Below are 15,168 nucleotides of genomic sequence, written 5' to 3' on the forward strand. Positions count from 1 at the left end.
ATCCCAATTATTTTCAATGCTCTGTTTGGCATGACCGAACTATAGGGAAAACTGAAGTTCCTATCGCAGTTCCAATAGGTCACTTGCATGATTCCCACAGCCTTGAAAAAGACAATCGATAACATCACATGGACTTCGCAAGATAACCCATTTCAGCTTTGGACTGTCCATATATAGCCTCGAATGCCGAAAGCCAGCGGTGTCCCCCGTTGCATGCTGGGAGATCAGCCCTGATGATTTGCAGGTGACGCTGCAAATAAAAGCCAGCGCTCCCTGTTGTCCGTGTGTAAGGAAATGGCGCTGTCCCTACTGGAGCGAGTACAGTCATGGCTGTTCAGGGCGCTCATGGGAGCCCTCTTTGGGCTTTTTCAGGCGCTTTCTTCCCGGACTTGCGACCGGAGGAAGCTTCCTCCTGTTGAAAACCCGCTGCTGACCTTATCCGCGGTGCAGCTTGCGCGGAAAATTCGACGCAGAGAGGTCTGTCGTTTGAGGTCAAGGGACAATTCCGCGAGTGTGTGATGTGACAGTGCGCGCGTGTTGTGACTATGTGATCGTGGTGTGCCCGTCTTTCGGAATGTTCTTAGCCGTCGCTCAGAACGATTCGCTGATTGGCTCCGATCAAATTAACGCTCATGTTCTCCAGTATTCTTTTTTTTTTTCGGGACCGTTTGTACAGTTGTTTGAACAATTCTTAGAAATGCATTCGGTGTCTACGCGATTTTTTTGGTGTTTACCACATGTTGACCTGCCAGAAAATCCAGACTCACTATAGTACTTGCAAGTCAGATTAAAGGTTTACAGATATAAAACCTGTGGAATGTAACCCAGGCGATTTTGAACTTCCATCCTAAACTTCTGCTGTATCGTATACATTCATATTATTAGTAGTATTAGTACTAGTATACTAGTATTAGTACACACACACACACACACACACACACACACACACACACACACACACACACACACACACACACACACACACACACACACACACACACACACACACACACACACACACACTGAGAGGGGGGGAAAGACTGTGAACTGTTCCCCACTTTGTTCAGGTGACCAGTCTGGAGGTAGTGCAGGCGTACATTGACCGAATCCAGGAGGTCAACCCCCTCATCAACGCAATGGTCAAAGACCGGCAAGTACAAAACTCTTAGGGGGAGGATTGTTTAGTGGTTTTGCAGACCTTGGTCTGAGACAGTTCATACGTCTGTCCATGGTCAGAGTGAGCGAACGATCTCAACACTGCACTGAGGACGTATTTGAATCTGCGCTTATCTTAACGCGCCATAATATTTGGGTCATAAATAAATGGAAATGCAATCATCCAATTTGCGTTTGCATTTTCAAAATATGCCCCGCCTTAAAATGTTAAAAATTATAATGCATATGAGTGGGCGGGACAAATTCGACCCATAATAAACCAACTTATTATGACAGATAAAAAGTAGGCCTAATTGTGCTATTGCATTTAATTCGTCAACTTTAATTTGCAGAGGATTATTGTCGTAAAAAGCTTCCATACTCGACGGCAAGTTCCTGAAAATAAATAAATATATAAGCGCAAATGGCAATACCGCCACCTGCTGGGCGAACACTTGGACCACCTATTCCGGTGATCCGATGCCATGATGTGTGAACTGGCGCAAAAAGGAAATGTTGCTGAACGTAGCTGCAGGTGTGAATAGTGAAAATCACTAGCGGTGCATGCAATGTTATTGAAGTCATTTACCAGGAACTATGTTTGAAAGATGTGTGTCTCTCTCTCTCTCTCTCTCTCTCTCTCTCTCTCTCTCTCTCTCTCTCTCTCTCTCTCTCTCTCTCTCTCTCCAGGTTTGCGGCGGCCCTGCAGGAGGCCTCTCAGGTGGATAAGCTGATCGAGGAGGAGACCGGGGGGGAGGAGGTCCTGGCTGACCGCCTGCCCCTCCTGGGGATCCCCCTCTCCGTCAAGGAGTCCTTCGCCCTGCAGGGTACGGGGCTTTGAGTGCATCTGCGGCCAGCCACCACATGAGAGAAGCCAATGCTATTGTTTATTAGCCACTGGCTAAAGGGCTGATTATGGTTCCACTAAGACGCGACGCAACGACCACCCAGACGCTTCGACCCAGTCGTGAACCTATTTTGGTTCTGCGTCGGGTTTTAGTGAGCGGACCAATCACAGCCCAGAGCTGCGTCGCCTCAACAGAAGGTTAACATTTTGTGAGACGCACATCAGGCCCTTGCGGTGGCCGCAAGGAGGGTCCGCAATTAAGTATAGGGTCCGTAAACCCCCTTGCGTTGCGTCGACGTGGAGCCATAATGAGCCCTTAACAGAGTGGGTCCCCCCCCCCAGGCATGCCCCAGACCACGGGGCTGGTGTCCCGGCGCGGGGTGGTGGCGGTCGTGGACGCCCCCCCCGTGGCCCTGCTGAAGCGGGCGGGGGCCATCCCCCTGGGGGTGACCAACACCAGCGAGCTCTGCATGTGGTCTGAGTCGCACAACCACCTGTACGGCATCACCAGGAACCCCTACGACCTGGAGAGGGTCCCGGGGGGCAGCTCAGGTCTGTGCACACGCACGCTTCAACATGTTTGCACACACACACACACACACACACACACACACACACACACACACACACACACACACACACACACACACACACACACACACACACACACACACACACACACACACACACACACACAAAACCTTACTCTTCACACAAACACACACTTACCCACACACACACACACACACACACTAAAGCCTACTCTTGACACACTTACCCTCAAACATACATGCATGCTGAAATAAACACACCTAAACGAATCCTGCACATCCTTGATCCGGGGATCGAGACGGCGCAGGCACCACTCTACCGATGTTACATGCAACAGAGATGAGGTCTCCAATAAGAACCACCCCTCTCTTGCTGTGTGCGACCCGTCAGGAGGTGAGGGCAGTCTGCTGGCATCGGCCGGGGCCGTGATCGGGGTGGGCTCGGACATCGGAGGCAGTATTCGTATGCCCTGCTTCTTCAACGGCATATTCGGCCATAAAACCACTTCAGGTAACGGTGCACCACACACACTTGCATGCTGTGTGTGTTCATGTAGAAGCTGATTTCACACATTTCTACCCGCTAATGGGATGATAAAGTAGCCTTGATCTGACCCGGAAACTTGGGCCCGTCTTTAAATGTCTTGCACGCACACATTCATGAATACATGCAAAAACGTACATGCATGCACGCACACACAACCACACACATTTGTTGGATTATTTACAATGCAGTTACTCTTCCTAGGTTTTGAAAGGATTACATCGTCATAGCATAATCAATGCTGAATGTTTACAATGTCAGTGTGCCTCATGAGCTCAGCTACTACTTCAGAAAGCAGATCCTAATCCCCTTTTTAAATGTATATATATAAGGTATGGCATCAAACTAAAACATCTATCCACCTAACTTTTGACTTAACACCAAAATGTCCAACATCGTCGTCAATAGTCGACGATGGTGTATATATATATATATAATATATATATATATATATATATATATATATATGTAACATGCTTGGCTCTGGCATGAACATAAACTGGGGAGGCCACACGCAGGGTAAAGGAATAACAATTATTTATTAAATAAGATTGAACAGAAACTAAGGTAAAGTTAATGGGATGTGGTGTAAGTCAGTAATATGTGATGTAACCAAAAGTGTGGTGTGAGGTCAGTCATGAGAACAACCAAACAAAAGCCTAAAGCCAGCGGAGGAGAGGAGAGAGCCCCTGGGTGTTGGCACGGCAGGCCTTTTCTACCCTCGCCCATCAGCAGGTTCATTGCACACACCTGAGACCTGCACACAAGAAAGGGCGGGGACAGAACAGGCAAGCAGCACAAATGGGCGGAGCCTCGAGAGACCCGCCTGGGTCGTTACATATCCCCCCCCTTAAGACAGAAGCCCACCCATGTGGGATTCTGCTACTATTCCAGCTACAAAACACAGCATTAATAAACTGTATTTTTAACCCCACGTGCTTAAACTACAAATCCCGAAGTACTGGCCCACACATACAACCCTCCAGAGCCATGGGCAACCTTGAAAGAACCACATAGGCCTACAATACACACCGTTCACCCCTCCTTACACCCAGATTCCCGACCTCCAACAATTTCCGGCCCCTGGAAAAGTCTAAGAAGGACAGGCGCACGAGTCGTTGATTTGGATTTTGCAGTGAATGCAAAAACGTTAACGGATTATGATCTGAGAATATGACGACAGGGTGAACTCCCCCACCGACATATACATTGAAGTGTTGCAGAGCCCAAACAAGAGCCAAGGCTTCTTTCTCAATAGTGGAAGAATTGGCTTGGTACTCATTAACATTTTTCGAATAATAACAAACGGGTCTTGGGGAACTCTAACCTCCCCCCCTAGGGGGAACTATAACTATATATTATATATATAATATATATACAAGCACATAGAATCCCACAATTCAGGGCCTTCTCTCCGCGGACTCTACACCGGGGTCGTGACCTCTACCGGGGTCGTGACCTCTGCTCCTCTGCCCCCCTCCTCCTCGTCCAGGACTGGTGTCCAGCGACAACCAGCACCCGCCCGTCTCGGGCCGCTTCGAGGAGTACCTGAGCCTGGGGCCCATGTGCCGCTACGCCGAAGACCTTCTGCCCATGCTCCAGATCATGGCCGGACCCAACGCCCACAGGTAAGATCCGCCCGGCGACGACACCCCATTGGACGGCTCCGCTCAAACCTTTGGCCTCTAAAGGCAGAGCTTCGATTTTGATAATGGACGCCGCAAAGGTTGTGAGTAGTGCCAGAGTGGTTATAGCGCGACTTAATGGCGGCGCCGGTGTGAGTGCTTCGATTGGAAGCATGACCCGCTTTTTCGGGTTATGACGAACACCACAACAAAAAACGTTGTGGTGGTCTGTATTTTGTGCAAAGTTTCAATGGAAGTTCACCGCAGTGCTAGCACTACTCAACAGCATCATGTGACTGCGTGGCGAGAGTCGGTGGGGGGGAATTAGGTAGGGTCAAATAGTGATCATGCATAATCTGCGTCTTCTCTAGAGCCGTTTGTCCATCCTGGGCTACTGTAGAAACGTAGTGGTGGAAACCCTGCGGACTCTGCTGAAGCGGACATGCTACTTGCTACGTTATATGCATGCGACTTGCATTTATTTAAAGTGTTTTTGTGTGTGTGTGTGTGTGTGTGTGTGTGTGTGTGTGCCCCCCCCCCCCCCAATGCAGGCTGTCCCTCTCTGAAAAGGTGGACCTGAAGAAGTTGCGCTTCTTCACCGTCCCTCACGACGGCGGCTCGGTCATGACCTCGCCCGTGGACAGTCAGCTCCTCCAAGTCCAGAGACAGGTGTGTGTGTGTGTGTGTGTGTGTGTGTGTGTGTGTGTGTGTGTGTGTGTGTGTGTGTGTGGGGGCGTCAGGCGGCCCCTGCCTGGGAAACAACATTTAAGAGGCCATAGGATGTACTTTATTGATCCCAGAAGGAAAATGGAGGAAAAAGGGACGCATGCAATGACCGGGGAATCGTCAACTCACGGTGCAAGCTGATTTCCAGTATATTTTCGAGGTTGTGTTTGTGTAACGTCCTGGTCAAACAGCCGTGTGTGTGTGATGACGACCCTGTGTGTTTTGAGTTCAGGCCTTGTGTTGTGGCACGGATGGAGGATGGGGGGGGGGGGGGTTGAACCATTCTCTCGCTCTCGCTCTCTCTCTCTCGCTCTCGCTCTCTCTCTCTCGCTCTCTCTCGCTCTCTCTCGCTCTCTCTCTCTCGCTCTCGCTCTCGCTCTCTCTCTCTCTCGCTCTCCATTTTCCTTCCTTTTTTGCTTCCTCTCCATTGTTCATCACGCTTCCGACTATTTGTCGCTCCCTACCCCACGGTGGGAGATGGGACACAAACACAAACACACACACACACACACACACACACACACACACACACACACACACACACACACACACACACACAGGGTAATAAGTTGGGGTGGTGGTCTCCCCCATCAGGTGGTGGAGCAGCTGGAGGCGGACCTAGGGGTCAAGGTGGAGGAAGTGATGTTCCACGAGCTGCGCTACGCCTTCCAGATCTGGGACACCTACATGGGCCTGCCGGACGACGAGGGGGCGGTAGGTCTGTCAGAGTGAGGTCGATGTATAAAGAACTATGGGACTCCTGCTCAGGAGACATGCTTATGAACCATGTCATAAGCATGTCTTATGACATGCTTATGAACCATGTCGGAGCGCTGTTGCTTTTGGCTCAATTACGGTTGGCCATTTTATGACCTCATGACCTCTGGTAGTTTTTCTCGCTGCTGAACTCAACTGCCTCAGAACGATCCTAACTCTCGGCGTGGCCCATGACAATATTTAGAGCATCATCTCAGCTTGTTTCGACCTGGGGTCGGTTCATGAGAGATCCCCCCCCTCACACACAGGTCTAAGGTTTTCACAATAGCGGAGAAGTACCAGTTAACATTGCAGTGCATAATGTCGCAAATCTTGTTTACTAATGACATTGCAAGGAACGTTGAAAGTAGGAATCTGTGCTGGTGGGGTGGTTGTTTGGGCAGTTTGCAAGCATCTTCAGTAGCTCAGTAACCCCCCCCCCCGCCTCCCCCCCGCCTACAAATCAGATTAGTCTTATGAATGGAATACAAAGGGAGTCATTCACCCTAGCCTGGCCAGCATTCCACTTATCGGAGATTTTGTTTCACAACTTGTGTGCAGCAGTGTTAAACTAATGAAATGGCAAACTGTGTGTGTGTGTGTGTGTGTGTGTGTGTGTGTGTGTGTGTGTGTGTGTGTGTGTGTGTGTGTGTGTGTGTGTGTGTGTGTGTGTGTGTGTGTGTGTGTGTGTGTGTGTGTGTGTGTGTGTGTGTGCAGCCTCCTCAACGGTTCGGTGATTTGCTGGGCACTCCTGGGCATCCCGTGCGGCCGGTGTGGGAGCTGGTGAAATGGATGGTGGGAAAATCGGATCACACCATGGCCGCCATCGGTACGGGATGAGCACGTTGATTATTTAGGATTTTAAGGACTTATTTTGTTAATTGTTCTTAGTCTATAAACTTAAACATGTTATGTGCATGACAGAAACGCTCCAGGCAGAAACAGAAAATGACCTCATCATAAAACATGTATTGATTGAAGACTAACCAGAGACTTTACTGCTTCACACTTCGATTCTCTACTATATTTTTAATGCAGACTGTCGCCACCTTGACATCACTTGTATCTACGGAACCCGTAGTTAAGCACATACACAAGTCCCATTACCGGACATGCCGATAGCGGATCACATTGCTTTATGTGCAGACTTCCAAGGTCCTGAACAACCAGGCGTCTGTTTTTCCTGCCGCAGCGGCGTTTCATACCACATTAACGTGCCCTGGGAGGTCAAGTGAACGCCATGTATATATAATTGTATTACTACCAGACTGTTATTATCAGCAATCATAAGAGTTACACGTGGCTCTGACATTGTTTAAGGACAGTATTTTAACAAAGAGGGGAACATCCTGTCTTGTGTGTTGTTTTTGTCTTATTATTTTGCCATAGTGAATCATTATTGAATAATGTATTATATGTTGAGATTTTTGATGGAGAAACAAAAATAATGACTTTTTCGTGTGTGTGTGTGTGTGTGTGTGTGTGTGTGTGTGTGTGTGTGTGTGCATGTGTGCATGTGTGCATGCGCGCGTGTCACCCAAGGCCTGGCCATGATTGAGAAGGCCCAGCCGGCGGTCGCCCCCGCCTCCATCCTGCGCCACAAGGAGAAGCTGCAGCGGGAGGTGGAGGAGCTGCTGGGGACGGACGGGGTCCTGCTGTACCCCACCCACCCCAACGTGGCCCCCAAGCACCACCACCCGCTCTTCAGGCCCTTCGACTTCGCCTACACCGGCGAGTGCTTCTCAGACGTTGTTTACGCCCGATGAACACAACCGTGTCTGGACAGACAGTGTATAAACGTGCTCCTATTGTTTATACTTTTTAAAGATGTTTTATTTCATTTGAGAGTGAGATAGAGTGGAAGGTACGGGAGATAGAGAGGAGGACATGCAGCATAGGCCCCCGGGCAGGATTCAAACCCGGGTGGCTGAGTTCAGACTATATGGTGCCCGCTCTACAGTGGTACCGGTCCTCTTTGTGTTGCTTTTCGTTGCCCATAAATCAGTGTTGGACAGTGAAGACAATGGGTTGAAAAAGAGCCCGGGAATCCAGTGTAGGTTGGCATGGATCGGGGGGGGGGGGGCACTATGTAATTCTTGAATGGATCAACATGCACTCCTACGGAAACCGCGGTTCCTCGCACATAACGAGTTCTAAAACTCTTTATTTTATTTGGATGATTCGTTTGTTCTGCGTAAAAGAAGTCCACTGATTGTAGTTTTTGCGTCTGGGTTCTGCTCCGCAGGCATCATCAACATCCTGGGGCTGCCAGTGACCCAGGTCCCCCTGGGGCTGAGCCGGGAGGGCCTCCCCATGGGGGTACAGCTGATCGCGGGGAAGCTGCAGGACCGCCTCCCCCTGGCCCTGGCTCTCCACCTGGAGAAGGCTTTCGGTGGTTGGAGGGACCCGGGGGCCAAATGAAGACCGCACCGCTACCAGCAACACACAAATGTCTGGACGCACACAGTTGGAACTAGGTGTGTGTGTGTGTGTGTGTGTGTGTGTGTGTGTGTGTGTGTGTGTGTGTGTGTGTGTGTGTGTGTGTGTGTGTGTGTGTGTGTGTGTGTGTGTGTGTGTGTGTGTGTGTGTGTGTGTGTGTGTGTGTGGTTCCCTGCGATGCTCTCTCAGGGTCGCACAGTTGGATTTTAGATGGGAATGTAACTCACACGCCGTAGTGTAAACGTTGTACACTGAATAAATCAATCAGCACTATGAATGTCAACACGGATATAAGTCTGATTTGCACTCAGATGCAAGCACGTGTTGGGTGAGAAAAGAGAGCAACCCAAATTAGAAAAAGAAATCCAATGCTCTCAGAAATGAAGGGTTGAATAAATGCATTCTTTGGAAGTGTCTCCGGGATCACATATTGTGGTAATGTAGACTTTGTGACTGAGTAGAAGTGATTTTAGAAGTGATTTTTATTGTGTTCATCAATGTGGTTTAATTTACTTTGTATTTTTCCTACTTTGATTCATGTTTATTTTAGAATTGGTCTGGTTAAGTTATGTTGGAGTTTGAAGTTGGTGTTTTTTAGGCAGACGTCGTTTCAAAAAGTTAATTCTAATGACGTGCTGATATACAAAATCATTTAACGTGGAAAATGTATTAATAATGAAAGACTTTTTATAAAGTTGTGCGTCTTCGGGGCTGGCCTGTCAATCAGTCTCTACAAGCCATCGATTGGCCCGAACAGCAATTAAATATGCAAAACGGAGCAGTCCATTCAGTCCTTCCGTCTATTTCCTCTGAGCGCTGGGCTTCATTCCAAACCTACATCCTATTCCTATTGGAAATCATGCCATGCGTGGTGTTGATATTAAATTGTTATCAACTATAACTTTGGCTTTTGCGGTGGTTGATTGGTCCGATTCAACATGGATCTTCTACACTGCCGGTCACCCTGGGCTAGCCCAAGGTAGGCTTCTCTTCCTTGACTGAATAGGAGAGGTGTGATGGAGTCTGATTGGCAAAGGAAGAAACCGCATATATACGTCCTCTGATCTTCTGAAACTCTGATGTTCTGAACCTCTGAACATCTGAACTCACTGTCTGGTGCCACAGGGAGAGCTTGTGATTGAAAATCACAAGCTCTCCCTGTGGCACCAGACAGTGAGTTCAGATGTTCAGAGGTTGTGATTGTCAATGGCATTGTGTTCAATTAAGTCTATTATTTCTAAGTCTGCTGAATTGTCGAGTTGACAATTGTCATTGTCAATTGAAGTAGATCTTCCGAGAAAATTGTAGTCGGCGTCTGGGTGGTGCAGCGGTAAGAGTTTTGGCAAACACTCTGTACACTCAGGTTTGAGGGATTAAGAATTTGCTCATCCTTTCTTGCTGAGCCTAGGTTCTGTTCACCGCTTAGACCCAGGGTTTAAGTCCCCTGATGGAGTAAGTACCTTAATTGATACCTCTTATTTCTGGACTGTGTAAATGGTAAAGTCAAGTATAACCTCCAAGCATGCTCTTATTAGTGTCTTGGTGGTGCAGCGGTCAGGGCTGTTGGTTAACGCTCTGTAGACCAAGGTTCGAGTCCCAGCTCACACGCACAGGTAATAAGAATGATGAGTCCCCGCTCACACGGCCACCAGAGGTACGTTAATGGATGCATCTTATTTCTCTATCATGTGAATGGTAAAGTCAAGTATAACCTCCAAACATGATCTGGTAAGTGTCTTGGTGGTGCAGCGGTCAGGGCTGTCGGTTAAAGCTCTGTAGACTCTGGTTTGAGTCCCCGCATGCACGCATGGCTAATAAGAATGTTGAGCATTCAGACACTATGAGACACGGCCACCAGAGGTACGTTAATGGATACATCTTATTTCTCAATCATGTGAATGGTAAAGTCAAGTATAACCTCCAAACATGTTCTGGTAAGCGTCTTGGTGGTGCAGCGGTCAGGGCTGGTGGTTAACGGTTAGTTAATGCTCTGTAGACTAAGGTTCGAGTCCCCGCTCACACAGCCACCAGGGTGACCTTGGTGGCTGTAAAGTCAAGTATGACCTTTGGAAAAGGTAAGCCACCAAGGTACCTTGGTGGCTGTAAAGTCAACTATGACCACCACCAAGGCATCTCGGTGGTGAAGCGGTCAGGGCTGTCGGTTAACGCTCTGTAGACTCAGGTTTGAGTCCCCGCATGCACGCATGGCTATTAAGAATGTTGAGCATTCAGACACTATGAGACACACACACGGCCACCAGAGGTACGTTAATGGATACATCTTATTTCTCTATCTTGTGAATGGTAAAGTCAAGTATAACCTCCAAACACGTACTAGTAAGCGTCTTGGTGGTGCAGCGGTCAGGGCTGATGGTTAACGGTTAGTTAACGCTCTGTAGACTCCGGTTTGAGTCCCCGCTCACCCGGCCACCAAGAAGGGAGTACCCCCAAACGGTCCCCAACGTGGCAGAACCCCACCCCCTCCTCTGGGGGGGTGGGGTTCTGCCATGGGTAAGGACTAAAGGGGGTCTTGCTACTTGCGGGAAGGAGGGGGTCTTGCTACTGGTCTTAAGGGGTCCTTCAGAGGGGCTGGGGGGTTAGGACTAAAAGGGTCTTGCTACTTTTTTGAACATCCCTTGGCCCCAATCACCTTTCTTGAAAAAAAAACACAAACAATACATAAAAACACAAAAAACACATTTTTTAAAAAAATAAAACTTTTTTAAAAAAAACACCTTTTTTAAAAAACAACTTTCTTTCAAAAAAAAAACACAAAAAAAAGCATTTCCAAAAAAAACACTGTAAAAAAAACTTTTTTCTTCAAAAAAAACACTTTTTTTTCAAAAAAACACCCTTGTTGTAAAAAAAAACCACCCTTGTTGTAAAAAAAAAACTAATTTTTTAAAAAAAAACACCCTTGTAAAAAAAAAACATTTTACTTAAAAAAAAAACACCTTTTTTTAAAAAAAAACATTTTTCCAAAAAAAAAACATTTTTCCAAAAAAAAAACACTTTTTTTTTAAAAAAGTGTTTTAAAAAAAAATAACACAAAAAAAAGATTTTTTCCAAAAAAAAACACATTTTTTTAAAAAAATTGTTTTAAAAAAAAATAACACAAAAAAAAGATTTTTTCCAAAAAAAAACACATTTTTTTCCCAAAAAAAGATAAACGGGTTTCAAAAAAACCACAAAACAACACAAAAAAAAAACATTTAAAAAAAGAAAAAAATAATATATAACTTTTTAAAAGTTTCATCAAAAAAGGGAAACTTTTAAAAAGTTTCATCAAAAAAGGGAAACTTTTAAAAACACCTTTTTTAAAAAATCACAAAAAAAACAACATTTTTTAAAGAAAAACCACAAAACACCAAAAAAAAAAATAAAAAAAAAAAACACCAAAAAAAAAAAAAATATATATATAACTTTTAAAAAGTTTCATCAAAAAAGGGAAACTTTTAAAAACACCTTTTTTAAAAAATCACAAAAAAAAAAACATTTTTTAAAGAAAAACCACATAACAACACAAAAAAAATAATTAAAAAAAAATATATATATAACTTTTTAAAAGTTTCATCAAAAAAGGGTAACTTTTAAAAAAAACACTTTTTTTTAAAAAGTGTTTTTTTTCAAAAAAAAATTCAAATAAAAAAACCAACAAAAAAAAGATTTTTTCCAAAAAAACCACAAAACAACACAAAAAAAACAACATTTAAAAAAAAAAAATAAACAAAAAGAAAAAATATATAACTTTTAAAAAGTATCATCAAAAAAGGGAAACTTTTAAAAACCTTTTTTAAAAAATAAACAGAAAACACCAAAAAAAACATTTAAAAAAAAATAATAAAAAAAAGCACACAAAAACAACCTTTTAAAAAAAAAAAAACCTTATTTAAAAAAAGAACATAAAACACCAAAAAAATATATATATATAATTTTTAAAAAGTTTCATCAAAAATGATGAAACTTTTTAAAAGTCTCCCTTTGAAAAAAGGGGCTTATAATGGGAAAAGTAAAATAGTAGTCCTTCCCACAAGTAGCAAGACCCCTTTAGTCCTTACCACAAGTAGCAAGACCCCTTTAGTCCTTACCCCCCCCCCCACCCCCCCCGGAGAAGGGGAGGTGGGGTTCTGGGATACGCGCCAACGTGGAGGAGCCGACCTTGGTGTATTCTCATCTCGGTGGCCGTGTGAGCGGGGACTCGAACCTTAGTCTACAGGGCGTTAACTAACCGTTAACCATCAGCCCTGACCGCTGCACCACCAAGACTCTGCCTCCAATACATGTTTGGAGGATATACTTGACTTTACAATTCACATGATAGAGAAATAAGATGCATCCATTATGGTACCACCGGTGGCCGTTTGAGCAGGGACTCGAACCTGAGTCTACCGAGCTTTACCCAAGAGCCCTGACCGCTTCACCACCAAGACACTTTCCAGGTTGTGTTCGGAGGTTATACTTGACTTTACCATTCACATGATTGAGAAATAAGATGCATCCAATATGGTACCACCGGTGGCCGTTTGAGCAGGGACTCGAACCTGAGTCTACCGAGCTTTACCCGAGAGCCCTGACCGCTTCACCACCAAGACGCTTTCCAGATTGTGTTCGGAGGTTATACTTGACTTTACCATTCACATGATTGAGAAATAAGCTGTATCAATATACGTACCTCTGGTGGCCGTGTGAGCGTAGACTCGAACCTTCGTCTACAGAGCTTTAAACCACTGCCTCTGACCGCTTCACCACCAAGACGCTATCCAGACCGTGCTTGGAGGTTATACTTGACTTTACCATTCACATGATAGAGAAATAAGACATATCCATTAAGGTACCTCTGGTTGCCGTGTGAGCAGGGACTCGAACCAGAGTCTCCAGAGCATTAACCAACAGCCCTGACCGCTGCACCACCAAGACACTTACCAGATCATTTTTGGAGGTCATACTTGACTTTACCATTCACATGATAGAGAAATAAGATGTATCCATTACTGTACCTCCTGAACCCCGGTTCAGAGCAGGGAACCTGAACCATAGTGTCTGAATGCTCATCATTCTTATTAGCCGTGCGTGCGGGGACTCAAACCTCAGTCTACAGAGCGTTAACCGACGGCCCTGACCACTTCACCACCAAGACGCCATGGTGGTGGTCATAGTTGACTATACAGCCACCAAGGTACCTTGGTGGCTTGGTGGCTTACCTTTTCCAAAGGTCATACTTGACATCACAGCCACCAAGGTAACTCTGGTGGCTGCGTGAGCGGGGACTCGAACCTTAGTCTACAGAGCTTTAACTAACCGTTAACCATCAGCCCTGACCGCTGCACCACCAAGACGCTTACCAGAGAATGTTTGGAGGTTATACTTGACTTTACCATTCACATGATAGAGAAATAAGATGTATCCATTAAGGTACCTCGGGTGGCTGTGTGAGCGGGGACTCGAACCTTAGTCTAGAGCGTTAACCGACAGCCCTGACTGCTGCACCACCAAGACACTTACCTGATCATTTTTGGAGGTTATACTTGACTTTACCATTCACATGATAGAGAAATAAGATGTAACCATTAAGGTACCTCCAGTAGCCGTATCAGCAGGGACTCAAACCTGAGTCTACAGAGCTTTAACCAACAGCCCTGACCGCTGCACCACCGAGACACTTACCAGATCATTTTTGGAGGTTATACTTGACTTTACCATTCACATGATAGAGAGATAAGATGTGTCCATTAAGGTACCTCTGGAACCCTGGTTCGAAGCAGGGCACCTGAACATACATAGTGTCTGAAAACTCATCATTCTTAATAGCCGTGCGTGCGGGTACTCGAACCTGCACCTGCAGAGTGTTAACCCACAGCCTTACCACCATACCACCAAGACACAGATCTTGATGTTTTGGAGGTTATACTTGACTTTACAATTCACACAGTCCAGAAATAAGTGCTACTTTGCAAAGTAGCAGTTGAAACTCTCGTGCACACCGGCTTGTGGACTACCCATTCCACTTTGTTTCTTCCGGTGAATACAATATGGGATAAATAAAAGAAATCAATTATCATACAATCATGCAAACTCAAATAGACCCCCCTCCTGATTCTCAATTCATACCGTTCTTCAGGGGATTGAGTCAGCACACACAAGCAGACAGGCGGTTCCGCCTGTTGTGACTGCTGGATGTGGAAGCGGAGGTTGTTGTTCACCTAGAGGGGGTGGTGGAGACCAGTGTTGCCAGATTGGGCAACACTATTTCCCCACCATTTCGTCACACAGTAGAATCCACGCCAGGCTGGTTCTCGGTGCTTCGTTCTTGAAAGATCTGTGTTGTTTTTTTACACACTCCCCAGATCTCCTAGCCTGGCTCCGCCCGCCAAAGTACTTCGACTCAATTTCAATTTCCCTCGAGTAGCCTACGTCTGGTTACATATAACATTAAATACTTGTGGTAGTAAGCTTAATCTTCAGACTTCACTCTGTCACTCACTCAATCTTGGTCTGAATGATGTTTGTCACTCAGACCACATGACA

General features: G+C 45.9%; 1 protein-coding gene across 1 annotated transcript; it reads left to right on the forward strand.

Moving 5' to 3' along the window:
* Window positions 1–225: 225 nt before the first annotated feature.
* Window positions 226–9,536, forward strand: faah2b (fatty acid amide hydrolase 2b). Its single transcript, XM_056575437.1, has 11 exons — window positions 226–477; window positions 1,068–1,150; window positions 1,846–1,982; window positions 2,345–2,554; window positions 2,945–3,064; window positions 4,590–4,725; window positions 5,274–5,391; window positions 6,043–6,162; window positions 6,922–7,033; window positions 7,747–7,935; window positions 8,450–9,536. Exons 1-11 carry the CDS (start codon window positions 295–297, stop codon window positions 8,623–8,625), a joined length of 1,584 nt encoding a protein of 527 aa, XP_056431412.1. The 5' UTR covers window positions 226–294; the 3' UTR covers window positions 8,626–9,536.
* Window positions 9,537–15,168: the final 5,632 nt, after the last annotated feature.

Source organism: Gadus chalcogrammus, chromosome 17 (assembly GCF_026213295.1).
Source record: "Gadus chalcogrammus isolate NIFS_2021 chromosome 17, NIFS_Gcha_1.0, whole genome shotgun sequence".
Classification (NCBI taxonomy): Eukaryota; Metazoa; Chordata; class Actinopteri; order Gadiformes; family Gadidae; genus Gadus; species Gadus chalcogrammus.